The sequence below is a fragment of the Mus pahari genome, chromosome 14 (genome assembly GCF_900095145.1).
Source record: "Mus pahari chromosome 14, PAHARI_EIJ_v1.1, whole genome shotgun sequence".
Taxonomy (NCBI): Eukaryota; Metazoa; Chordata; class Mammalia; order Rodentia; family Muridae; genus Mus; species Mus pahari.
The window spans coordinates 68,985,074-68,997,159 of NC_034603.1; the positions used below are offsets into that span (position 1 = coordinate 68,985,074).

Below are 12,086 nucleotides of genomic sequence, written 5' to 3' on the forward strand. Positions count from 1 at the left end.
CTGGGATCAAAGGCGTGCGCCACCACGCCCGGCTATTTCTTTATTTCTTCTTGGAGAGGACATGGGTTCAAGTCCTAGCAAACACATTGTGGTTCACAACTGCCCAACATTCCAGCTCCAGGATGCACATGATACAGACATACATTTGAGCAAACCACTCACACACACACAATAAAAGTCTACCTCCCAAGGGAAAGGCTGAAGACCCACTTGGCTACATGGTAAGTTCAAAGCCAGCCCGGGCTACCTGAGAACCTACCTCCAAACACATACACAAATTAAAATAATTAAAAACAACAAAATCAAAAGTCAACTCTTAGGGGTAAGCACATATCTCAGTGCTAAAGCACTTGCCTAGCATATGGAAAGGCCTGCTTTGGATCCCCACTATTGCATACCTTAAAAATAATAATAATAATATATGTGTACAATAAGTAGTTCCTCCATGTTTTGAGTGTTCATGACAGTATGCCAATGAGATACTTAGTACTAAACATAGCTTTAGTGCCCAAGGAAGCTGACTTTTTTTTTTTGGTTACAACCACAATGCTAGTGCCATAGCCTTAAGAAGTCCTCTGTTAAGTACAAGGTAAGGGAAAGAGCATTGTTAGATTACTGACAACCTGTCACTATTCCCAAAGGGATATATAGACATAATAACAATTGAGGAAAAAAAAGAGTTCTTTTGTTGCTTGGAGTGAAGACATCTGTCCTGATAGGTGTTTAGTTCTGAAAATAAAAGCCGGCTGAGATGGTGCATGCCCCTAATCCCTTAACTCAGTATTCTAACTTGACAGTCTTTTTTGTTTTGTTTTGTTTTATAGATTTTTAGCAATGGTGGAGTGATATTCTGAATATTTCCCAGAGTAAATTAACAGACACACTTTTTCTAGGAAGACAAAAATTTCAATTAGGGCAAGGTCTGCCTGGAGACAACCATCAGCTAGCAGGCTTCTGTTTTAGCTCAGTTACATTACATTCTGACCTCTAAACGACAGTTAGATCTAAGTTCCTTTTTCTCAGGCTGTAGCTTAGGCCTATACATACCCAACAAAGCCTATATCCAAATCGACAAAGGAACGTGGCCTAGGGTCACTAAGGGTCTGTAACTGTGTACATCTAGTATTCTGAAGGCTGAAGGACTACTCCAAGTTTGAGGCCAGGTTGGTCTACAGAAAGTTCCAGACCATCTAGGATGACCCTGTCTCAAACCAACCAACCAACCAACCAACCACCAACCAACCAACCAACCAACCAACATCCCTAAATAAAACAACAAAAAAGAAACAAAAAACAAACCCAGGAAGGACGGGAGACATCACCTGCAAAAGGGAGCAGGAAGAAGGTACAAACTGACTGAGAGTCCAACTTCATTCTTCTCTACCTTATTTTTGAGGCAGGATCTCTTTCAAGCTAACCAATTTGGATAAACAGGCTGGCCAACAGCACTAAAGAGCTTCTGTCTGTGTCCCCAGAGTTGCCATTACAGGTTTGTGTTACTGCTTCTTGCAATTTTTTTATATGGATGTAGGTGCCCGATGTGGTTACACATGCGTGTGTGCATATGCATGCTTGATTGGGCTGCCTGTGGAGTCTAGAGGAAGTCTACCCACTGGGATTTTATATGGCTATATACCCGTCTCTCACTGAATCTAAGCTCACTGCACGCAGGATCTGCCTGTCTCAGCCCCTGCCCCAGGAACCCCAGCACAGAGTTACAGATGCGCAGCTACTGATAACTTTTAGCTGGGTTCAAGGGATCTGAACTCAGGTCCTCATGTTTGCATAGAAATCACATGACTGAATCATGGCCACAGCTCAGGGATGGGAGGAAAGTTAACAGGAATTCAGTGTAACAAAGATGTCACTCAGATGCCACAGACTGATGTCTCTTACCTTCCCATCCCTGACTCGTTCTCTCCACTGGTGGGACCCTCCGGATGTTGTGGTTGGAATTTGTCATCACAAGTGCTCTTCAGATTTTGTCTTACAGGATTCTCATTAATGTTCTTTGAAGTTAAAATTGCTTTAAATGGAATGAGAAAAATCTATTTTACTTATTTGTTATGATAGTCTTAATTCAGGTGAGGATATTGATTTTTTTTTTTTAAATGCTGCAATCTATGACGATCAAACTCGTCTCTTTTTTCTCTTTTCCTGTGTGACAGGACTGTCATCTTCTCAGCATTTTACCAGAGAGTGCCAGTATGGATGTCAGTGGCAGAATGCACAGCCAAGGATGACAGACAGTGAAATCCAGATCTCCTGCCGCCACCTCTGTGCAGGATCTCAGCTGTGTGTGATCACACCTGATTCTATGTACCAGATTACCAACTGATTCACTTCACTTCACTGTTAGCCAGGCACCCTACCAATTGAAGTACGCCCCAAGCCCCAAAGCTGGTATTTAAACAAAGGTATCAGACAGAATTTTACTGATACGAATAGTTCAGCAGAAAAAGGATAGCACCAGCGAGTACTAAATAATAATAAAAAAACAAAAATACATAATGTATTTTTATCTTGGAAGCAAACTGACCTATGCCAAAATCTCCTCTGCTACCAGGAAGGCAAAAGTACTGGAAGCACAGAGCTCATCACGGGTGGCACAGGGCCCACTGGAGCTTTAATGGGAGAAGGTGAGGGTGGAGGTGGTGGGTGGGTGGTGCAGGGAAGAGTCAGAGGAAATGCCTCACACTTTCAATTACTGGGAACACGCACACATGCATCTACCTCATGATACTGGATAAGAAATCTAGGGCAATAGGAAATAATAATGAAAGGCACAGGAAGGGGAAAATCATAACAGACCCAAGGTAAGGCTCTGGCAGGTGCTATTCCCTTTGAGAAATGGCTTAAAGGAAGAAGTAAACTTAGTCTGTAGACCAGGCTGCCATAGACCTCACAGAGGTCCACTTGCCTAAGCCTCCGAAGGGCTGGGAATTAGAAGAGGCATATGCTACTATGCACAGCAGAAGAAATATTTAAACATCCAAAACAATTGAAAATTAAGTATCTTCTATCCATTAAATAGTCACTGAAATCTAGGTGTGACAGTATATACCTTCCTTAGTATTTGGTAGGCACAGACAGAGGAATCTCTCTGAGTTCCAGGCCAGAAAAGGCTATACTGTGAGACCCTATCTCAAAAACAACCAAGTAGGCTGGAGAGATTGCTCAGAGGTTATAAGAGCACAGTCTGCTCCTGCAGAGGTCCGGAGTTCAATTCCCAGCAACCACATGGTAGCTTACAACTGTCTGTAATGGGACCTGGTGCCCTCTTCTGGCCTGCAGGCATATATGCTGTATACATAATAAATAAATCTTTAAAAACAAACAAATAAGGGTGTGTGAGTGTGGAGTTGGAAATCAGCCTGTTCTCCAGAGGGAGTCCTAAGAGCATCTGTCCAAAAGAATAGAAGCCATCGTATACAGCAGAATATTTAAGCATCAAAAACAGTACAAAAATGAAGACTCAGAGGTTAAGAGGACTTGGTGCTCTCATAGAGGACTTGCATTTGGTTCCTAGAACCATATAATGTACATGTAGTATCCTACAGCGTTGTAACTTCCGTTCCAGGGAATGCCAATGCCCTCTTCTGGTCTCTGTGGACACCAGGCGCTCACAAGTACACATACATACATGTAGACAACAAAAATATTTAAAAATTTAAATATGTATATTTAAATTAAATATCTTTTTTTTCTTTTTTCTTGGCTTTCGAGACAGAGTTTCTCTGTATAGCCCTGGCTGTCCTGGAGCTCACTCTGTAGACCAGGCTGGCCTCGAACTCAGAAAACCAACCGCCTCTGCCTCTGTGGTAGGATTAAAGGCGTGCGCCACCACGCCTGGCTTTAATTAAATATCTTTTATCCACTAAAAAGACTGGTGGTCAGGCTTGGTGTTCGAGACAGGAAGGTCCAGAGTGAATTCCAGGTCAGTTAGAATTACACAGCAAAATCCTGCTATTAAGAAAAAACAAGGGGCTGGAGAGATGTCTCAGCAGTTAAGAGTACTGCTGGTCTTCCAGAGGTCCTGAGTTTAATTCCCAGCAATCTGTAATGGGATCTGATGTCCTCTTCTGGTGTGTCTGAAGATAGTGACAGTGTACTCACATACATGAAATAAATAAATCTTAAAAAAAAAGAAAAATCTCAATCTCTTTCTCTCTTACACACACACACACACACACACAGACACAGGTTACATAAGATGTTTATTCCAACTACTCCCAACTCATTCAGAATTCAAAGGGGAGGATCCTAGAAAAACTGAACAAGTATTTCTAGGAATAAATATGCTACCAGCTAGAAAAGCTCAGATGTATCTGAAAATTACTTTTAACACAATGAGCCATGATCTCATAAATGCTATTATTTGCTTACTGAATGATAGGGAATATGACACGATAGAAGCAAATCTTTAGAGTTATAACGTGTGTGTACAAATTTCTGCCCAAATATTTCTGAAGGTTGTGGGATAAACCTTAGACAAACAGGAAGACCTATGCAGAAGAGCCAGGCATTGATGTTGGGACCCCAGGGAAGGGCTTTTCATCATCCTTAAGATCATGGGCTGGGGAGACAGCTCAGTGATTAAAGCACCTGCTCAGATGTGCATAGCATATTGTATGTGACATGTGTGAACACACATGTACACTAGTGTTTGGAGGCCAGATGCTGATAATAAAAAATGACTCTCTATGGCTCTTTTTAATTTATGTGCATTGGTGTTTTGCCTGCATGTATATCTGTGTGAGGGTGTCAGATCTTCTGGAATAGGAGTTACAGTCAGTTGTGAGCTGCCATGTGAGTGCTGGGTCTTCGGGAAGAACAGCAAATGCTCTTAACTGCTGAGCCATCTTTCTGGCCCTGTCCATGGCTATTTGACTTTACTCATTGAGGTCGGGTCTCTCAATCAACCCCAGTTTGCTGTTTGGCAAGTCTCCTGAGCCAGCTTGATATGGGGATCCCTTGTCTCTGCCTTCTTAAGCTGGGACTGCAGGTAACGGTCAGGCCCACACAGCATTTGTATCTTTCTGTAACCCTTATTAACCCTAGTGCTTAAGTTTGTATGTATTAAAAATACCTTTTTGTTTATGGAGACAGGGTGTCTCTACATAGTCCTGTCCTAGAGCTTGCTACGTAGACCAGGCTGGCCTTTACTCATAGAGATTCTCTTACACCTGCCTCTCTGAGTGCCGTGATTAAAGCTATGTGCTATCAGGGAAAGGAAATTGAGTTTCTCTTAATACATTAGCCTAAGGTAAGAAAGGCTCAAATCTGGAGTTGCTCCTGACAGTCAAGTATTTTAGAAATGAGCCACAGCCGGGTGTGGTGGCGCATGCCTTTAATCCCAGCACTTGGGAGGCAGAGGCAGGCAGATTTCTGAGTTCGAGGCCAGCCTGGTCTACANAGTGAGTTCCAGGACAGTCACGGCTATACAGAGAAACCCTGTCTCGAATAAAGAAAAAAAGAAAGAAAGAAAGAAAGAAAGAAAGAAAGAAAGAAAGAAAGAAAGAAAGAAAGAAAGAAAGAAAGAAAGAAAGAAAGAAATGAGTCATTCAGTGGGAGCTAAAAACAAAACAACAACAAAAAAACCCTTCAACCAACCCCCTATCGTATATGCCAAATATGAGGTAGTAGGTTTAGGCAGATATTCAAAGCCAGACACTAACAATTCTTATCTTGTGCAAGAGCACTGAAAGTCCTGTCTATTTTCACAGTAACGACAGTAACAGTACCCCAAAGATTACTGTATAGGGGATGGGACTCTGGGCTTCATTATCTGGTGATGAACTAAATGAAGATGTGTTTACAAAGGAAGTATTCAAGGAGAGAGATTCATAAGCAGTGCTATAGCAACAGTTCCCAGCTTCCCTTGCATGAGCTACTGTTTCCTTCTGAACATAGAAATATGACAAGGCATGTGTGTAAACCAAGGTCATTGGACTGAATAATGAACAGACTTGAGTCCTAAGAGTCAAAGGGAGGCCTCCAGGTCCAGAGGACTGTATAGGAAGCGTTGCAGGAGGAACTTGAGCAGCAACTCATGTAGGACTGCAGTGAAGAAACTCTGTGAAGGCTCACTACCCTCATCTGTTCCTAAGCACCAACTCCTTCTGCGGGTGGCCTGCCACACAGGAGGATTCTCTAAACGAAAACTTCCTTTACTCCTGATCCCTCTGCCTCCACACCCCAAGTGCTGGGATTACCAACATGACCACGAACGCCAACTTTCTACCAGAAAACATAAGGTGCAGCTCCTGAAACCAAAGGTCTTGTCTTATAAATCAGAAAAGCCAGGAAGCAGGTCTTCAGCTTGTGACCTATCACAGTAAGGGTTTCATCTGAATGGGTCTTATTTTCACATGGCTTTCTGAAATGATGGGGCTACCTATCACCACTCTCCGACAACTAAGTGCAAGAACTATTCCTATGTCCTATGGGGTCCATAGCCTCTCCTTGTAAACACCCAGAGAAGAACATGAATTAAGATTCCCTTGGGTCCCTCTCAGTGGTACAGCTCTCGTGAGCAGGGACTAGGACTAAGGTTCCCCAGGTACTCGTGGAGCAGCTCAGTAAATCTGAACTGAGCAAAGACCATACAACGTTGGAACCCAGTCTTCACTTTTCGAAGGAAACAGGGTGGAGGGAGGGAAGAAGTTTGCTTACGACACTGGCATTTGTTCAGCATCACACACCTGCTCCTGACATGTTTTGTTCTGGATCTGGCAGGTCTTCCAGGACACAAGGGTCTGCTAGGAGGGAAGGGGAGTGGCCAGAAGGCTGGTTCCCACGCTGCTCCAGCACAGCTTCCAGGTGAGCCATTTCCTGCTGCAGCTTTATCAGGTTATTCTTCATGGTCGCCCGCTGCTGTAAAACCAAACAAGAACACCAAGAAAGTTATATACTCCGAGAGATGTGCCACAAGGTAAAACTATGTCACACCAATTAATCTTACCATGGGAGTGGAAATCACCTAGTATGGAATTATGAGTTCTGGTTGAATACCCTGTAATCCAACCATACTCATGTGGTTAGTGACCTTGAAATTATTTGAAAATGATGTTGGAGGAGAGTGCACCCTCCAGCTCTCCCAGATAGATCTGCTTCACTGTTGCTCCTCCTTATCTTTTAAAGATGGGGGACGGACTAGGGTAATAACAGTACTTTAAGCTTAAAATTCACAAGAATCTGTTCACAAACTATATAAACTGTGTTCTAAAGACTCGGTAATGTGAGATAAGACATTCACTTAGTTCACAAAATGTCTAGTTAAATTTTTTTTTTTTAAATTCAGGTTTATGAATGATTTATCTCCATGTGTACGCCTGATGCTCTCAGAGGTCACGGAAGGGCATTGAATCCATCAGCTGGAGCTGAATCCAGGTCTTCTGTACCGAGTGGCCTGTTAATCACTGAGCCCCCTCTCAAGCCCCATTTATTTATTTCTTATTATTTTTAAAATTTAAAAATGTATTTGTAGCTAAATGAAAAGATACATCGCTGTGTTTAGCTCCAAGTAAATTTAGTTTTTAAATGGATAGTGTTGAATAATTTCCTATGACATTTTAGAAAGCCTATAACAAGTTGCTGTTTTCTTTTCTTTTTTAAAAAAGATTTATTTATTTATTTTATGAGTTTGAGTACATTGTCACTGTCTTCAGACACACCAGAAAAGGGTATCAGATTCCATTATAGATGGTTGTGAGCCACCGGGTGGTTGCAGGGAATTGAACTCAGGAAGACCAGTCAGTACTCTTAACTACTGAGCCATCTCTCCAGCCTGTTACTGTTTTCAATTCAAGATAATGAACTCTTCTTTCCCATAGACTCATACTGTTTACTGATCCACTTTAACAAGTAATCTAGCTACCTTTAATCCCAGTACTTGGGAGATAGAGGCAGGTAGAGTTCAAGGCCAGACTGCAGAGTGGTCTACAAAGTGAGTTCCAGAACAGCCAGAGCCGTTACACAGAGAAACCTTGTCTTGAAAGCAGAAAACAAAAACAAAAAACCCAAAACAACAAACAAACAAAAGTAATTTAAGTTAGGCATAATAGCTTTAACAGCAGTAGTTGAGTTGAGGCCATCCTGGTCTACATAGTGAGTTCCAGGATAGCCAGGATTACACAGTGAGATCCTGCCACAGACAATCTAGCAAGTCTAAGGTATTTGACAAGCAAAGGATGTTGGCATATAAGGAATTTCCTAATATATAGGTCTCTTCACCATTTTTAGAAGAAATGCCGATGCTAGGTTTTCAGCTGCTGGAGGGGAACAAAATATGTTTCATCTCTTTCTTCTGACCCTTGAAAGTGACTTTGCTTTCCACTAAAATCAAGCCATTTTCTTCCTACAGCCATGATAAATTCATAGTTCTCAGGAGAATTTTATGATGAAAAAAACAAATAAACAAAACGTTTCCTACAGCCATGATAAATTCATAGTTCTCAGGAGAATTTTATGATGAAAAAACCAAATAAACGAAACGTTATTTCGAGTTTTACAAAGGTTCCCACTGCTACTGAGAATGTATTGCTGACAACATCTGCAGTGCCACCAAGGCCACCACGTGGTACCCATGAGTACTGACATCACTGATCAAAGCCTAGCCAAGGCCCCACACAGATATCAGACCACTTCTTTAAAAGCTGAATTAATAATACAACTATGCCATCTAACTTCCACATGGCCAGTAAACACACGAGAAAATCAGAAAGAAAAGTAATCGGACCACTACTGCAGTGACTTTCTTTTGGCTTTTCCTACAGGAAGGAATGTATAACTTAGACAAATCCTACTATAGGTTAAGTAGCTCAAATGCACCAGGGAGGACAAAGCCAGACAGGTTACCAGGTTTATCTCTTTATATCAAGACTACTTTTTCCAAAAGGGCCTCAAAATGACATAACACAGCTCAGTTAATAAGTTAGTATTTTTCAGTGCTAAAGAACCTGGTCATTACTGCCCTCAGGTCAAAATTCAGATTCCTAGATAAACCATTCCAAAGTCTGAGGACACCTTGATCCTATCTGTTATTGACACCCAGCATTTCCCATCGGCCCAGCTTTCTAGAGACACTAGACTGCTCAGCAGTCCCTATGCATTCAGTCCATTTGAATCTTTGCCTCAGTTCCTACATCCCCTCTTTTCCCATTTGGTAAACTTTTCTAATCTTTCAAAGCCCAGCAATAACTGTCTATCAGGACAGCAGGGTGCCTCATTATGTGGCTCAGGCTGCCAATGCATCACTACATTCAGGGAAACACACAACTTCCCTGATGGGAGGAATCGTTCCTTGTTTATTTTGTGTTCTGTTTTGAAGGCTGGTCTATGTATCCTAGGCTAGCTTCAAAGTTGAGATTGTCCTAAGCTTCCCTCACATTGGGAATGCCAAGGTCATGGGGGTACAAGGTATGCAACACCAAGCCCTATCCCACTGCCCATCACAGAGGAACTTCTCAGCCAGTATTTAATATGGAAATGTACAAATGAATTAAATCTTTGGGTTATAAAATGGGGGAGAGGTAGGAGGGTTTGCAAGATGGTTCAGTGGGTAAAGGTGCTTGCCACCAAGCCTGATGACATGAGGTTAATCCTTAGGTCCTACATAGTGGGAGGAGACAATCTTGCACCTTCACCTGCCTGGGATGGAGAGTGCTGGAGCGCGCACACACCCACACTACACATAATATACACACACCATGAGCATCACAGTGATTCCACATAAGGCACTCTGTATCATCTCTTACCCCTCAGTTCTATATGAACATAGGGAAGGTCCCATTGCAATCATTTTGCTTGTCCATGCTACTCCACATCAAAGCTACGTGGTTTGAATAGATACTTGATATAAAAACACTAAAAAAAAAAAATCTTGATCAAATAATGAACATCTTTCTGGGAATAGGATCAGAGACCCAAGAAACAACACAGTAGTGTATTGAATGTCAGATTTAATACAGTATGGCTAAGACAGATGGAATAAAAAGCTGGAACTTAAAAAACAAGCAGCTAAGGGACAGAATTAGGTGACAGACATATTGACAGAGCCCCAAATCTAAATCCAGAAAGGATCAGAAGTGGGATACCATGAGAAGATTTAAGTCTTTTAATCAATTTTTGTCTTATTTGTAGAGACAAGGTGTCACTTTGTAGCCCTGGCTGTCCTGACATTCACCATGTAAACCAGCCTGGCCCGGAACTCAGAGATCCAACTGCCTCTGCCACTAGGGTGCTGGAACCAATAGGGGATGCTGTCTTTAGTGACAACAAAGTGACCTTAGGAATACTAAGAATTCCCAGTTTCATTTAGTTTAGTACTTTTTAAGAAGAGAAGAGGGCTGGAGAGATGGCTTAGCAGTTAAGAGCACTGACTGTTCTTCCAGAGGTCCTGAGTTCAAATCCCATGATGGCTCACAACCATCTGTAATGAGATGACACCCTCTTCTGGAGTGTCTGAAGAAAAAGAAAAAAAAAAAGAGTATCGCTATTTTAATTCAGAGAAAATAAGCCAATTAACTGAGATCACATGGTCAGGCACAGAGAGCTCTGACTAATACTCGCTCTAGACTTGCTGCACACTCTGCCCAGGACTCTGTAGAGGAATACAGGGTGGGGGACCCTCAGAAGTTGCCCAGCTAGTGAGAGATAAACACAGGAAAGAAAGACCTAGACAAATCTAAGGTTTGAAATGCAAGTTTGGGACTTCTTTTTTTAGGTGATAGACTTAAGTTCTGGCTATGAGGATGATGATGTTTTTCCCAAGAGACTGTCCTGCCTTGAGTACAGGAGCACTCACACCCATCTACAAGTAGCCAGTCATCTGTGGAAGTTACCAGGTGCAGGAATGAATACCATGGACATTCTTTTTCAAGTAGAAAGATACTAACAGAGCCGGGCGTGGTGGCGCACGCCTTTAATCCCAGCACTCAGGAGGCAGAGGCAGGCGGATTTCTGAGTTCGAGGCCAGCCTGGTCTACAAAGTGAGTTCCAGGACAGCCAGGGCTATACAGAGAAACCCTGACTCAAAACCCCCCCCCCCCCCCCAAAAAAAAAGAAAGAAAGAAAGAAAGAAAGAAAGAAAGAAAGAAAGAAAGATACTAACAAGTAACTAGATTATAAAAGAAAAAAATTAAAAGAAATATCTATAATACAGTGAAAGGTAAGATGGCCTCTAGTGGAAAGAATCCTGTAGGCTTCAGTTTGGTTCAGAGAATAAACATATCCCTTTTGATACAATAGTGCTTTCATATAATTTTGCTATGAGACAAGTAGGATTTTTAGATCTGGCTTATTCTAAAGGTAGACTTAGTGTTCTACAGTTAAAAGGCAGTGAGCTCCACCCAGATGCTTCAGAACTCTCCCTTGAGGAAGCTAAGGATCACGTATGAGAACGTAGGGTTTACACTGTCCAGAGGACATCACAAACTTGTGCCTCCTTCTTACCTGAGTGGTTAAAATCTCACTCTGCGAGCAGTCTTCAGAAAGGTTTGTTTCACTCTCGTCTCCAGATGCCTCTTCACATAAAATGACAATACAATCAGAGACTCAGATATAAAACCAGACCATGAACCCTGCAGCCTGCAGTGCCTGTTCCTTCCCTTGTATAGCTCCTGCTTCTCCCTCATGTCACATAAATGACTACATTTGGGACACTGGATTTCCTCTCAGAACTCCTACAACAGGCTGGGTGAGATTATGAATGTACTTAATTCCAGATTTTGGGAGGCAGAGGCTGATAGATTTCTGTTCCAGGCTAGTCAGAGCCACATAGACAAACTGTCTAAAAACAAAAACAAAAACATACCCCAAACAAATCAGAAAAATTCTGCAATAAAAACTAGAAGCAGCCGTGCGCATGGTGGCGCACGCCTTTAATCCCAGCACTCGGGAGGCAGAGGCAGGCAGATTTCTGAATTCGAGGCCAGCCTGGTCTACAGAGTGAGTTCCAGGACAGCCAGGGCTACACAGAGAAACCCTGTCTCAAAAAACCAAACCAAACAAAAAGCAAGTCTACTGAAAATTAGGTTATTCAAGTTCATGCTCCCAGACATTCTGGCTGCATGACAGCATTAAAA

General features: G+C 42.2%; 1 protein-coding gene across 2 annotated transcripts in view; it reads right to left on the reverse strand.

The window, feature by feature from the left end:
* The window catches only part of Brca1 (BRCA1 DNA repair associated), a 64,584-nt gene that overhangs the window by 23,235 nt on the left and 29,263 nt on the right, over positions 1-12,086 (reverse strand). For both annotated transcript variants that reach the window (XM_021211578.1, XM_021211580.2), the window contains exons 11-13: positions 11,455-11,525; positions 6,705-6,876; positions 1,897-2,026 (exon numbers count right to left, since the gene is read on the reverse strand). In XM_021211578.1, coding sequence (XP_021067237.1) covers positions 1,897-2,026; positions 6,705-6,876; positions 11,455-11,525 — 373 coding nt within the window. The remainder of the gene's footprint in view (positions 1-1,896; positions 2,027-6,704; positions 6,877-11,454; positions 11,526-12,086) is intronic.